The sequence below is a fragment of the Mchenga conophoros genome, linkage group LG6, assembly GCF_057382185.1.
Source record: "Mchenga conophoros isolate Kocher_MC1m ecotype Shallow Benthic linkage group LG6, M_conophoros_male_GT1.1, whole genome shotgun sequence".
NCBI classification, from domain to species: Eukaryota; Metazoa; Chordata; class Actinopteri; order Cichliformes; family Cichlidae; genus Mchenga; species Mchenga conophoros.
In genome coordinates, this window is record NC_140531.1 from 5,067,173 (window position 1) to 5,082,904 (window position 15,732).

General features: G+C 45.1%; 2 protein-coding genes across 2 annotated transcripts in view; both read right to left on the minus strand.

Moving 5' to 3' along the window:
* The window catches only part of LOC146571934 (voltage-gated delayed rectifier potassium channel KCNH1-like), a 112,635-nt gene that overhangs the window by 19,076 nt on the left and 77,827 nt on the right, over nt 1-15,732 (minus strand). The gene's annotated exons all lie outside the window — the stretch shown is intronic.
* LOC146571935 (uncharacterized) lies at nt 1,420-9,109 on the minus strand. The gene is made up of 2 exons (XM_085275936.1): nt 2,448-9,109; nt 1,420-1,527 (listed from the first exon to the last, which is right to left on the minus strand). Exon 1 carries the CDS (start codon nt 3,227-3,229, stop codon nt 2,483-2,485), a length of 747 nt encoding a protein of 248 aa, XP_085132062.1. The 5' UTR covers nt 3,230-9,109; the 3' UTR covers nt 1,420-1,527; nt 2,448-2,482.

Consider the following 15,732-nt stretch of genomic DNA (forward strand, 5'->3'; position numbering starts at 1 on the left):
GAATTGAGATCATTTATATATGATGTCGCTCCATGGGACAAGACTCAGCAGTCCATCTGCATCTTAAGGATAAAGGACACTCTTTCGAGGATGCCAATGTTCACATTTTGGACAGAGAGGACAGATGGTTTGAAAGAGGAGGGAAAGAAGCCATTTATGTCCACTGTGAGCGACCATCTTTGAACAGAGGCGGTGGATTACAACACCAACTGTTTGACATCTATAATCCAGTTTTGAGATCCCTTCCCAGACGCCTTAACGCCCACTCACACCCTGGGCCATCTGACCTCAGGAAATCACATGATAGGGTGGGGCCAGGCTTCACAATGAGCTCACCCGAAACCCTGGCTGATTGTGACCCACACCCGTTTTCACACCTTGGCTCATGTGATTAGGTAGAGAATCATCAGGGGGTCCTTTGTCCCTCTTTGGGGGAAAACTCCCACTGGGTTTAAATCTGGGACTCTCCACCATTTGGCCCTTAGAACTGAAGAAGCTTCTCGGATGAGAGATGAACGTCTTCAAGCAACTTAAAGAAGTCCAGACGCTTTTCTTTCCAAGCTTCTTAGACAACCGAATTGAGACTTGACTCTACAGCTTGGAAAACCAAACAGCAATGCAGTACTGACTAACCCCTTCTTAGTTGTCAGACTAAAGAAGTATTGACTGCAATGAAATTTGTAATTAAACTCTAAAATCTAATGTAAGTCAAAGAACTTCTAAAAGTCTGTAATGAGATAATCTGTTAAGAGCTTCCAAGCTACTAATATCTTCCAGAAGGCACAGATCTGCTGCTATGCCTTAGGTCAACTGATAAACAAACATGTGAGACAAATTTTACTTGATACTTTAAAATCAAAAGAGGAGCAGATTCAACAAAAATTTATATTGTGTTTTTGTTAACAACAATGTTAATTTTAGGCAAAAAAAATAATTTTTCCATAACATTTTGAAATTATGGCAAGTATTGATCATGTTGATGAGATAGAGGTCTCAGAAACCCATGTATCAAAATATGATACGAAGGGCGTAATAGGGCTAAACTGCTAATAGAGGGATCGATATCAGACACACAAAAAGAATGTAGACAAGTAGGGGAAAAATTTGTCTGACAGACAGCTCACTCAAGCAGAGGGAGGCATCCTTACAAAAACCTTGAAGCTTTCTGTCATGCTGAGAAAATGTTTGCTACTCAAAATCATCACAGCCACAGAATCAGAAATTGGAAACAACATTGCAGATGTTGTTTCAGAAGTGTGACAACAACAGATAAATGTTTTAGCCTGTCTCAGCAATGCAAAGCACCCAGCATCCAATATTACCATCAAGGAGAGCATCAAGGAGTGGAAGACACTTATGCACCACAGTAAAAAACAAAACAAACAACAACATCATTGCTTACTTATTTTTTTCTGAGCCATTCAGGGGTGGATTGGTGTGTTTCTCGTCATATTCCTACTGCATAATCCAAGTGTGCTTGACCTTCAGGGCTCAAACTGATGGCTGGACACTCTCCGTCAGGATTTTCTGGTAGAGAGCAGAATTCATTTATATATGATGTCGTGTATAATGTTATATATGAATACCGGTCAATAGTTTTAGAAAACCCCAATTTTTCCAGTTTTTTATTGAAAATAATGCAGTTTGATGTCTCATTGCACTCTGAAATGACAGTATAGTACAAATAAGAAATTGGAGTTAGAAAAGAAATCATGGAATCAATATATAGACCTAAACTTATTGTATTCTAAACTTTTGACTCATGCAAGTAGCCACCTTTGGCAGATAAAACAGCTGAACACCTCTTTTCCTATCTTTTGCAGAAGTTCCCATAAATGTGTTGCCCTTGGTTACTTTGCTTTCACTCTGCTGTCCAGTTCATCCAAAACAGCTTGATGGGGTTTAAGTCTGGAGACTGTGCTGGACACTCCATGTTTTCAAGCTTACCATCTTGTTCTTTTTTCCTGAGGTAGTTCTTGGCAAAGCTTTTACGCATGGCTCTTTGCCTTATTCTGATGCAATCCTAGCAATGGCTTCCTTGCTGCAACTCGTTCTGTCACACCTGCACCTCGAAACCTTCTCTTCACATTTGAAACTGAGACTTGCTTACTATGACCACTATTAAGCTGTGCTTGAAGCTGTTGTCCTGTGAGCCACCTATCATACAACTGTTAATGTTCAGAAACTTGTCCTCTGAGTCAGTTGTGGCTTTGGGTCTGCCAGACCTCTTCCTGTCAGAGGTTGCCCTCAGTACTCACTGACGCCTTGACTTTCTTTGCAAACTCTGGCAGTTCATCGATTACCTTTGTACCATTTCATGCTCTTCAGTGGACTTTTGAATTGCAATGAATAACTAGAAAAATTGGTGTGTTCTAAAACTTTTGAATGGTAGTGTGTACACATATAAATATATGTATATGTGTATATAAAAAAAACACCCAGCGCACCCCTGCGGGCGGTTTATCCTTCAAGCTCGGGTCCTCTACCAGAGGCCTGGGAGCTTGAGGGTCCTGCGCAGTATCTTAGCTGTTCCCAGGACTGCGCTCTTCTGGACAGAGATCTCCGATGTTATTCCCGGGATCTGCTGGAGCCACTCGCCTAGCTTGGGAGTCACTGCACCTAGTGCTCCGATTACCACGGGGACCACCGTTACCTTCACCCTCCACATCCTCGCGAGCTCTTCTCTAAGCCCTTGGTATTTCTCCAGCTTCTCATGTTCCTTCTTCCTGATATTGCTGTCATTCGGAACCGCTACATCGATCACTACGGCCGTCTTCTTCTGTTTGTCTACCACCACTATGTCCGGTTGGTTAGCCACCACCATTTTGTCCGTCTGTATCTGGAAGTCCCACAGGATCTTAGCTCGGTCATTCTCCACCACCCTTGGGGGCATCTCCCATTTTGACCTCAGGACTTCCAGGTTATACTCGGCACAGATGTTCCTGTACACTATGCCGGCCACTTGGTTATGGCGTTCCATGTATGCCTTGCCTGCTAGCATCTTGCACCCTGCTGTTATGTGCTGGATTGTCTCTGGGGCATCTTTACACAGCCTGCACCTGGGGTCTTGCCTGGTGTGATAGACCCCAGCCTCTATGGATCTTGTACTCAGAGCTTGTTCTTGTGCTGCCATGATTAGTGCCTCTGTGCTGTCTTTCAGTCCAGCTTTGTCCAGCCACTGGTAGGATTTCTGGATATCAGCCACCTCCTCTATCTGCCGGTGGTACATATGTAACAGAGTTAGAAAATAGCTTAATGAATTTCCTCAAAATTGATGTGCTTTGTGAATAGTTGGAGCCACCTGGTGGACAAACACAGCAACTGCAACTGTTAAGGTTCCAAATTGCTGCACAGCGCATGCCTCAGCAAAGGAAAAAAACTCCCAAGCTGGTGGTAGGTGCTAGTGAGCGATACTGTTGTCAATTTTGTAATTGTATTAATGAAAACACCCTCATAGTGGTAATTGTCAACATGTATTTTGATTGTAAGCAGTACTAGCATGTATCCCGAAAGTTACAGGCATTTTGATGCATGGGTAGTAACTTTATTCACGAGTAGCATTTTTAGTTAGCATGCTAAGCTAATACTCGTTAGCTAGTCGGGTGCTTTTTGACTTGCACTCAGCTCTAATGCTTCTCTATGAGATTGTGATTGTTCTAATTCTTTTTAACAGAACTGAATGTTGCAGTTGCTTTGCAGATTGTTAATGAAGACTGTGTGCTGTTTTCTTTGTACCAGGTAGGCGCTGTTAAGTATAAGTTTTAATTGATGCTGTTGTATAGGAAAAAAAAATGATGAACAATGATGATTGTTTTATAATAGAAAAGCTGTTTTTATATGTTATTGTTGTTGTTGGTTAGGAAAAAGGAGAAAAATAAATAAATAATATTGCTACTATACGATCACAAGTTTGGTTTCAGCTAGAACTTTTAAAAGAAAGATTTTGTTGATGTTGTGTTGTATAAATATATCTTAGTCATTTGTTAAGTGTTATGTTTGGAAAAGGAAAAAGGAAAAAAACTCCCAAGCTGGTGAACTGAATGTTGCAGTTGCTTTGCAGATTGTTAATGAAGACTGTGTGCTGTTTTCTTTGTACCAGTTGCCAGAATAAAGAGGGAGCCCAGAGTAAGGGCAAGTCCAGCGTTGCAGTGCCGTCCTTTCTACATGGGCATATCACACCACTTGCACAATAGACTCTCAGAACAGCAACAGCCACATTGGTGCCGTGACTCTGTGATTTGAGATCAACTTGATGCAGATCTCCAACCCAGGTTGCAGTGTATTGTGCTTAAAGATTCATCCTTTGCTCGTCTTGGACTGTGAATTACGTTGAGGTACTGGACTGTTTGTTCTTTGATTTGATGGGACTCTCTCCGGACTGCTTGTGCTGACACCTGCAACTCTGAATATTTGTTATTGTCTACGTTTTGTTTTGGTTTGTTTTTCTTGCTTTTCCTTTTTTTTTTCTGTTTATATGCTAATATGGCAAGCAAATTCCAGCTGAGTGATATATGTGAAAATGTTCTCTCCTCTGTTGGGCGGGGTAGAGGTGCAGCACGTGCTCATTTACTGTCACATGGGTCAGTTGGGAGGGATGAGGGAGCTTCACCTGTGTTGCCTGGGAGGGTTGGAGCCTTTGGGTCGGATTTAGATCCGGATGAGTCTCCCGTGGGGCAATTTTTGCGGGGCGAAGCACGTCACTCCACTCCCGGTGATGGGAATGACACATTAAACCAGTTTAGTGACATGATCTTTCAACTTGGTTCACAGATAGGTGAATCTATTGCGGCCAGACTTATGTCTAGTGGAGCTGTTGGTGATGTCGACCGAAATAATGCTCACTCACATAACCAGACTTCACATTCGGGTGGCGATACGAATACACCTAGTGAAAACACTCAATTCAGTGTTATTGTAAAATCCGACAGGGAACCTGTCATTTTCAGGGGTGATGGTACAGACAAGTACACAGTGACTGAATGGGTTGAGTTGATGAAATCATACATCAGGAAGCAGAGTCTTGATGTGTCGTTGCAGACAGAGGAGGTGATGGGGAGGCTAATGGGGAAGGCCAGGGATGTAGTTAAGATAGGCTTGAGAAGTGATCCTGCGCTTATTACTTCCTGCGCCCCTGATGTCATATTCAACATGCTGATAAGGTACTTCAGCAGCACTTCCTCTTGCCTACCCCTGCAGGACTTCTACTCAACTCTGCCTTCTCACAGGGAGAATCCTGTTGATTACTGGATACGCCTCAACAAGGCTGCTGATATGGCTGAGGAAGGTTTGAAGCGTCAAGGCAGGCGAATGGAGGACATTGGTGGTGAGATCGCTAAAATGTTTGTGAAACACTGCCCAGATCCTGAGCTCGCATCTGTGTTTAAGTACAAACAGATACATGAGTGGACGTGCAAGGAGATTCAGGAGAGGATAGATGAGTATCGGCGCGAGAGGGTGTCTTCTGTGAGAGTGCGCGTGGTTGAGGCCCATGCAGCAGCGCTAATTCGTGATGACACGCGTGTTGAGCTCTTGAATAACGATGACAGGAAGTCTTCTGGTGTTGACGCGCTTCCTACGTCACCCCCGTCACCTGGGGTAGGACCCTCTGTCTCACCCTCTCCTCTCTTGTCCCAGACGCAGCAGATGTTTCTTGCTCCAAGCTGTCCCACTGTTCCTCCTCTATTGTCACAGGATGGGGAACGGAATCCGACGACCTCAACTCAGAATAGATGCCAGACTATTCCCCTGCATTACCAGAAGCAGTCTGCCCTCCCTGCTCCTGAGCAGCAGTTCCCCCACAGTCAGCAGCCCAGCGACAATGCTGTGCTTGGTGAGATGATGTCGATGCTCAGGGAGCTGTTGAATAAAGCGAAGGCTGGGGATGGACATTCCCCCTCGCGGCAGGGTGGCAGACGAGTACAGAATCGGGCCCCTTTGTTCAATGGCAGGAGCTGTCAGGTCTGTAATAAGGAGGACCACACTACACAGTCCCATTGCCGCTTTGCCCGACTCTGTTTCACATGCTTTCAGCCCGGTCACACACGTCGCTCGTGTGCCAATGGGGCCTCTACGGGTGACAATGCCCAGGGAAACTAGACGACCTGTGCTTTGAGGGAGGCTGTACAGGTCATGAAGAACACTCCCACACACATGATGCAGCAGAACTGTATGACAATGTAAAGGACTTAGACAAGTCTGAGAGAGTTATTTTTCAGGACACACAGAGAATCAGCAGCAGTGACAGCCTGTTCTACACTCCTGTTACAATCGGAGGCAAGTCATCCCTTGGTGCTATGTTGGATAGTGGTTCAATGGCCTGTTCTTTGAGTGAAGTAGCGCTGCAGAGGCTTGCTGCTGCTGGTGCTATTGATTTGAGAAATCAGGGGGCACCCACTGTTGTTTTTGTTGGCTGTGGTGGTGTATGAGTGAAGCCTAAATCAGTGGTGGAGCTTGACATGGAAGTGTATGGGTGTCGTATCTTGGTTCCAACCTTTGTTGTTGAGAATCAACAAGATGACTTAATAGTTGGCTCGAATGTCATCAGACATTTAATCCGTCAGTTCAAGAAAGATGCAAGCTACTGGGAGGCAGTTTCGATGTCGCGTTCAGGGCATCAGGAACTTGAACAGTTCCTCTCTCTGCTTGCTGGCCTGGAACGCTGGTCTGGTACTGAGATACCAGACAAAGTGGGCACAGTCAGGTGCAACAGGGCTGTCACCCTGCCAGGTAACAGTGAGTTTCTTGTATGGGGGAAACTTCCGAAAGATGTTAAGATATCTCCCGGCTCTACTGTAGTTACTGAGCCAACCACCTCTCGCTCTGCACCCAGGGGCATCATGGTCGCTAGAGTGGTGACTCCTCTCTGGGGAGACAGGTGGGTCCCACTCAAGCTCCTTAATGTCACAGACAACCCTGTTATTCTGCGGAGGAATGCCAAGCTTGCTGATGTCTACACCTGCCTTGCATTGGAGGATATGGAGGTTCCAGAGCTCAGTCAACAGTCTACTCGTACAGAGCCCACTGGGACATCTGTACCCACAGTGGATGTTGGTACTGTACAGGAGAGGCTGGACCGTGTTGGCCTGGGTGACCTGGACCTGAAATCCTGTGATGTGTCATCGGACTGGCAAGAAAAGTTGGCTGACCTTGTGGTCAATTATCAAGATGTCTTTTCTCGCCATCATCTGGACTGTGGTGAGGCTAAGGGCTTTGTACACAGGATTCGACTGACAGATGACAGGCCATTTCGTCTCCCCTACAGGCGTGTGCCTCCTGCCGAATACCACAAGCTCCGCCAGGTTCTTAACGAGATGGAGGAGAGAGACATAATCAGGAAGTCTACTAGCGAGTTTGCCTCACCTCTTGTCCTTGTGTGGAAGAGAAATGGCGACTTGCGAGTGTGCACCGATTTTCGATGGCTCAACAGGCGGACGCTAAAGGACGCTCATCCCCTGCCACATCAAGCTGATTGCTTGGCAGCCCTTGGTGGCAATGCGTTTTTTAGCACGATGGACTTGACTTCTGGCTTCTATAACATGCCGCTACATGAGGAGGATCGCAAATACTCTGCATTCACAACACCCATGGGTTTGTACGAGTATAACCGCCTCCCTCAGGGTTTGTGCAACAGCCCAGCCAGCTTCATGAAAATGATGACCTGCATTTTTGGCGATCAAAATTTCCTCAGCCTGCTGTGCTACCTTGATGACCTGTTGGTCTTTGCACCATCTGAGCAGTTGGCTTTGGAGAGATTGGAAATGGTTTTCAGCCGACTTCGCCAACACAACCTGAAATTGGCCCCAAAGAAGTGCTGGCTTCTCAGGAGGACGGTGAAATTCCTCGGGCACATCATTAATGAGTCTGGTGTGTCCACAGATCCTGCTAAGGTCGAGGCTGTCAGCAATATGACCATTGCGGACCTAATGGAGCCTGATGGGATCACCCCGTCACAGTCCCGTGTCAGATCATTTCTGGGGATGGTGAACTATTACCAGCATTTTGTGCCCAATTGCTCTGCCTTGGCAAGGCCCCTCTTTGACCTTCTGTCTGGCCAGAAGCAGAAGCGCAAGGGGCGGGCACGTGTGAGCCGTGCTATGCAATCTCGGAAGCTGACACCTACTGACTGGACACATGATCATCAACAGTCATTTGAGGATCTGAAGGCTGCTTTGGTGTCCTCAGTAGTTTTGGCCCATCCTGACTTTGCTCGCCCTTTTGTCTTGTCCACCGACGCCTCCTTGGATGGGCTGGGAGCAGTTCTTTCACAAGTTCAGGAAGGTGATTTTGTGGCTAGACCAGTTGCATTTGCCAGTAAATCCCTTTCCCGTGCCCAGCGTAAGTACCCTGCTCATCGCCTTGAATTCCTTGCGTTGAAATGGTCTGTGTGTGACAAGTTCAGCCACTGGCTCAAGGGACATGCCTTCACGGTGTGGACTGATAATAATCCACTTACACACATTATGACTAAACCTCATCTGGACGCCTGTGAGCAGCGGTGGGTGGCGAAGCTGGCATCTTACGAGTTTGATATCAAATATGTCCCTGGTTCTAAGAACATTGTCGCAGATGCACTAAGCCGTCGACCGTTTGTGAAGTTGGCTGTCGGAGAGAGGTTGCTCTGCTGTCCCTATAGCAACCTAGTTGGAGAAGCTCTTCCCATCTCTGTTGGCTCAGTACAGGAGGCATTTCGACAGTCGAACTCCAGTCGACATCTCTTCGATGGCCAGGTCGAGGAGGAGCCTAATGTGTCGGTGCATGCTAAGAACCAGTCCTTGACTAAAGAAGAGGTCTCTGCCATCTTTGAGACACATACCCTTTGGGAGTCGGGTGCCAGAACGCGTGCTGTTGACATCCTCCAACAGCTTCCACAGCTACTTCTCCCTGCAACAGATGCTCAACCTGTGTTCTCTGAGGGTGAGCTTCGTGAGGGGCAGTTGAGGGATCCTGTCCTCTCCAGAGTGCTGTACTTTGTGGAACGTGGCCGTCGACCTTCCCGGAGGGAAAGATCCAGTGAGTGTGCCATGGTCATTAGGTACCTTAAACACTGGGACAAACTGACGATGTGTAATGGTGTCCTTTACAGAGTATCTAGGGATCAGGTCTCCAAGAAGAAGAGATACCAATTTGTTGTTCCTGATGCCCTTAAACCCGAGGTCCTCCAGGGCACACATGACAATGCTGGCCACCAGGGGCAGTTTAGGAGCTTGTGTCTGGCCCGCCAGAGGTTCTTTTGGCCGCACATTGACAGAGATGTGAAGGATTATGTGCGACAATGCCAGCGGTGTGTCATTGGTAAGGCAGCTGATCCTGAGGGGAGGGCACCCCTGGAGAGTATCAAGACATCTGCACCTTTGGAAATTGTGTGCATTGATTTTTGGACTGCGGAGGATTCTAACAAGAAACCTGTTGATGTGCTGGTAGTGACAGACCATTTTACTAGGATGGCCCAGGCCTTCCCTTGCCGAGATCAGTCTGCTAAACAGGTTGCGAAGCAACTCTGGGACAAGTATTTCTGCATTTATGGATTCCCAGAGAGGGTCCATTCTGACCAGGGCGCATCATTCGAAAGTCAGCTGGTTGCCGAATTGCTCAGGGTTGCTGGTGTGAAGAAGTCTCGGACGACGCCGTACCATCCAATGGGCAACGGTAGTGTGGAACGTTTTAACAGGACACTGGGCAACATGATTCGTGCCCTCCCTCCTGATGCGAAACACGACTGGCCCCGGCGCCTCCAGACCCTGACATTCATGTATAACTGTACTGTGCATGAGACAACAGGTTACGCTCCTTTCTATCTCATGTTTGGTAGGGTCCCCCGTCTTCCAGTTGATGTGCTGTTCAAAAACATACTGAAAGATCCTGAAATCGGTTGTTATGATAGCTACGTGGTGTCCCTGACAAAGGATCTTCAAGAGGCAATGGCTATTGCTCAAGGACATGTTGACAAAGAACAGAGACGTCAGGCTGAGCTCTATAACCGCCGTGTGAAGGGGAACTTGATCGCTACGGGTGATAGAGTCCTGGTTTCCAACAGACGTGAGAAAGGGAAGCGAAAAACAGCAGACAGGTGGGAGTCCACCATATACACTGTCGTTGGTGTGAAACCTGCTACTCACACATATGTGATCAAGAATCCTATCACTGGACAGGAGAGGGTTGTGCACCGTAACCTGTTGATGCTTGTTAACTTCTTGCCTGTGGACGTGGACAGTCACGCAGATCGCACCTTTCAGTCTTCTTCTGAAGCTGGATCTGGCGATGCCATGGATGCAACGGGATTGCTGTCTTTCTCAGAGAGTGGGGATTCTGTGAACAGAACTCGGCAATGGGTTGACAAATTGTCGGCTGCACGTTCGGACAGCTGCGAGGGCGCTGAGCCCTCTGGTCATGTTTTGAGCATGGCTGATGAGCCTGAGAGTGTGAGTGATTTGCACCATCAAGCCGGTTCAGTGACCTCTGAACGAGACTGCTTATCGGCCCCCTCGACTATCACTCAGGGAGGGAACAGACAACTCACGCCTTCCACCCACTCTGGTCCTGGCGATGTACAACCAGTCAGATCTCGTTTTGGACGCATTGTCAAACCAGTCAATCGGTTGCTCCATGTAATGTCCACTCAAGAGGTTGTTAATGATGCAAGTCAGATGATTGGCAAAGTCTCTAAGTCATTACGTCAGGCTTTTCAGTAAGTTTTTTTTATTTTCTACATTGTGGTTTCCAGTTTGGTGTATTCTTTGTTCCATTCTGGTTTTCCATTGCACCACCATGTTTGAACTTCGGTCCCGATGCGGGGACATTTCTTTTTCTGTGGGGCATGGTTTGTGTGGGGTGTAGACGGCATCCTGCATCCAGGAGCTGGTAGTGAGTTGGCGCCGCTCACTCTGCTTCATCCTTTTGGGGATACTTCTTGAGTTGGTGTGTCTATATAACCATGTCGGGTCTGTTTTCTTTTGGGTTTCTCTTTTGTTTTGTTGATTTTGGTGGATGCTGTGGGTTGTGCATCTTTAATTTTGAGTGAAATTCTGCGGGGGTGGATGTAACAGAGTTAGAAAATAGCTTAATGAATTTCCTCAAAATTGATGTGCTTTGTGAATAGTTGGAGCCACCTGGTGGACAAACACAGCAACTGCAACTGTTAAGGTTCCAAATTGCTGCACAGCGCATGCCTCAGCAAAGGAAAAAAACTCCCAAGCTGGTGGTAGGTGCTAGTGAGCGATACTGTTGTCAATTTTGTAATTGTATTAATGAAAACACCCTCATAGTGGTAATTGTCAACATGTATTTTGATTGTAAGCAGTACTAGCATGTATCCCGAAAGTTACAGGCATTTTGATGCATGGGTAGTAACTTTATTCACGAGTAGCATTTTTAGTTAGCATGCTAAGCTAATACTCGTTAGCTAGTCGGGTGCTTTTTGACTTGCACTCAGCTCTAATGCTTCTCTATGAGATTGTGATTGTTCTAATTCTTTTTAACAGAACTGAATGTTGCAGTTGCTTTGCAGATTGTTAATGAAGACTGTGTGCTGTTTTCTTTGTACCAGGTAGGCGCTGTTAAGTATAAGTTTTAATTGATGCTGTTGTATAGGAAAAAAAAATGATGAACAATGATGATTGTTTTATAATAGAAAAGCTGTTTTTATATGTTATTGTTGTTGTTGGTTAGGAAAAAGGAGAAAAATAAATAAATAATATTGCTACTATACGATCACAAGTTTGGTTTCAGCTAGAACTTTTAAAAGAAAGATTTTGTTGATGTTGTGTTGTATAAATATATCTTAGTCATTTGTTAAGTGTTATGTTTGGAAAAGGAAAAAGGAAAAAAACTCCCAAGCTGGTGAACTGAATGTTGCAGTTGCTTTGCAGATTGTTAATGAAGACTGTGTGCTGTTTTCTTTGTACCAGTTGCCAGAATAAAGAGGGAGCCCAGAGTAAGGGCAAGTCCAGCGTTGCAGTGCCGTCCTTTCTACATGGGCATATCACACCACTTGCACAATAGACTCTCAGAACAGCAACAGCCACACATACCGTGCAGGGGCCTGCCCTTCCATGATGGTTTTATATATATATATATATATATATATATATATATATATATATATTAGGGGTGCAATGATATTCGTATCGATATTGAACCGTTCGATACAGTGCTTTCGGTTCGGTACGCATATGTATCGAACAATACAAAATTTTAAATTTATTTTATCAACTTTCCTTCTGACGATGCTGTCTGTGTTGAGCGCTCAGTGAATCTGCGTTCGACTACTCCGCCTAGGCTCGACAATGCAGCCTAGGCGGAGTAGTCGAACGCAGATTCACTGAGCGCTCAACACAGACAGCATCGTCAGAAGGAAGAGCGCAGGGCAAGCTAGCGAGACAGAAGTTAAGCTCTCCTTGCAAGATGGACCTCCCCCACTCTCATTCAGATCTGGCGTTTGGAATTATTTTGGTTTTCATGTGACGTATGACCCTGAAGGTAAGCGAGTCATGGACTAAAGTAAAACAGTATGTTGGATGTGCCACGCAATGCTCAATTACATGGGTGGGAGCTAGTGTGTTAGCGCAGTTAGCTCGTTAACATGTTGGCCATCTAGCCCCATGCACGGGGCGATCGGCGGTAGCTCGTTAACGGAGATTTGCCGTGTTGTGGCGTTAAGGTCATTTCAACGAGATTAACCTGAAAGCACTAGTGGGAACACAACGAATATGACTACACATTTACGCCGACATCATCTTAGTGCAAAGACAAGTGGAAGCAGAAAAAAAACAAGCAAGCATGCTACTAACTTTAGCCGAGTCATTTAGACAGCTGTTAGCACATGATTCTCCTTATGCTGCTGAGAATATAGCCCAGAAGAAGCGGATAGTATAGCTTTTATTTTGGAAAGAGCCATTTCTCTGTAATAAACTCTCTTTTCCAAAGATGAGTGATTCCTCAATCAGATACAGGGCTTGCAATATCGCTAGCCCGATGTCCCGGAGCTAGCGATCTTTTCAGTCGGGCTACCAAAATCTATCTCTTCCCTGCCCGTCGGGCTATTGTAGGAAAAATATATGTCAATGCTTTTGCATTCTTTCGGAAATGTAGCTGGGTAATTATGTCATTGGCATCGGTGAGACACTGTCAATATGTGACATATTGAAATCGCGTTTGAATTTGCGCTTGTTTTTTTGCTTTCACTTTGCAATCGTGCGAACTGTGTATAGAGAGCGACAGCACTGATCTGTGAGTGATGATAATTTGTGCACCAATTCCTCTGACATCGTCTTATTAATTGTTAGCTTACTATGCAAACATGACAAGTGAAATCTCCCGCAGCAAGCTTAAACATGTGAGAGGTTGATCGCGCAGAGAATCGCTGAGCTTATGTGAGTGCGTGTGTAAAAGCAGCAGGATATATATTTGACTACGATGACCTGGATGACTGAGAACCTTCACAGACAGATATATATTTTAGTTCTGCTGAGCCAAATAAGACAGGTCAGGGTGAAGAAGTGACAGCCAAAGAAAAGCTTACCACAAAACGGAGAAGTTATGACAAATCAGACTATAAGGCAAAAAGAAAGTGCAGCTTTATGGTTTCATGGACAAAAGAATTTCTGTGGCTGCAATATGATGAGCTAAATAACCAGGGCTGCACATAAGTGGTCCGCAGGTGCGCATTCGCTGTCAAAATAAAAAGCACGCACAAGGGTTAGGGTTAAATTTAAAAACTGTACTTTTGAGTTAAAATATATATTTATAATTTTAATAAATGACAAATTAAAAAGGCATGAACATTTTTTTTGTATCGAAAAAATATCGAACCGTGACACCAAAGTATCGAACCGAACCGAACCGAACCGTGAATTTTGTGTATCGGTGCAACGATATTCGTATCGATATTGAACCGTTCGATACAGTGCTTTCGGTTCGGTACGCATATGTATCGAACAATACAACATTTGTAATTTATTTTATCAATTTTCCTTCTGACGATGCTGTCTGTGTTGAGCGCTCAGTGAATCTGTGTTCGACTACTCCGCCTAGGCTGCACTGTCCAGCGCAGATCCACTGAGCGTTCAACACAGACAGCATAGTCAGAAGGAAGAGCGCAGGGCAAGCTAGCGAGACAGAAGTTAAGCTCTCCTTGCAACAGGCAAATTGAACCTCATTCAGATCTGGCGTTTGGAATTATTTTGGTTTTCATGTGACATATGACCCTGAAGGTAAGCGAGTCATGGACTAAAGTAAAACAGTATGTTGGATGTGCCATGCAATGCTCAATTACATTGGTGTGAACTAGTGTGTTAGCGCAGTTAGCTCGTTAACGTGTTGGCCGTCTAGCCCCATGCACGGAGCGATCGGCGGTAGCTCGTTAACAGAGATTTGCCGTGTTGTGGCGTTAAGGTCATTTCAACGAGATTAACCTGAAAGCACTAGTGGGAACACAACGAATATGACTGCACATTTACGCCGACATCATCCTAGTGCAAAGACAAAAACAACAAGCATGCTACTAACTTTAGCCGAGTCATTTAGACAGCTGTTAGCACATGATTCTCCTTATGCTGCTGAGAATATAGCTCAGAAGAAGCGGATAGTATAGCTTTTATTTTGGAAAGAGACATTTCTCTGTAATAAACTCTCTTTTCCAAAGATGAGTGATTCCTCAATCAGATACAGGGCTTGCAATATCGCTAGCCCGACGTCCCGGGGCTAGAGATTTTTTCAGTCGGGCTACCAAAATCTATCTCTTCCCTGCCCGTCGGGCTATTGTAGGAAAAATATATGTCAATGCTTTTGCATTCTTTCAGAAATGCAGCTGGGTAATTATGTCATTGGCATCGGTGAGCCACTGTCAATATGTGACATATTGAAGTCGCGTTTGAATTTGCGCTTGTTTTTTTTGCTTTCACTTTGCAATCATGCGAACTGTGTATAGAGAGCGACAGCACTGATCTGTGAGTGATGATAATTTGTGCACCAATTCCTCTGACATCGTCTTATTAATCGTTAGCTTACTATGCAAACATGACAAGTGAAATCTCCCGCAGCAAGCTTAAACATGTGAGAGGTTGATCGCGCAGAGAATCGCTGAGCTTATGTGAGTGCGTGTGTAAAAGCAGCAGGATATATATTTTAGTTCTGCTGAGCCAAATAAGACAGGTCGGGGTGAAGAAGTGACAGCCAAAGAAAAGCTTACCACAAAACGGAGAAGTTATGACAAATGAGACTATAAGGCAAAAAGAAAGTGCAGCTTTATGGTTTCATGGACAAAAGAATTTCTGTGGCTGCAATATGATGAGCTAAATAACCAGGGCTGCACATAAGTGGTCCACAGGTGCGCATTCGCTGTCAAAATAAAAAACACGCACAAGGGTTAGGGTTAAATTTAAAAACTGTACTTTTGAGTTAAAATATATATTTATAATTTTAATAAATGACAAATTAAAAATGCATGAACATTTTTTTGTATCGAAAAAATATCGAACCGTGACACCAAAGTATCGAACCGAACCGAACCGTGAATTTTGTGTATCGTTGCACCCCTAATATATATATATATATATATATATACACACAAAATTCCCTTCTTTCCCCTGCAGGTGGTCTTTATCCTTCAATATGGGTCCCCTACCAGAGGCCTGGGATCTTGAGGGTCCCGTGCAGTAACTTAGCTGTTCCTAGGACTGCACTCAAATGTACAGAGATCCCGGATGTTGTCCATGGATTCTGCTGGAGCCACTCGCT

Bases quoted from the DNA above. Each gene is read 5' to 3' on its own strand.
- LOC146571935 (XM_085275936.1), bottom strand. From the start codon at position 3,229: ATGTACCACCGGCAGATAGAGGAGGTGGCTGATATCCAGAAATCCTAC.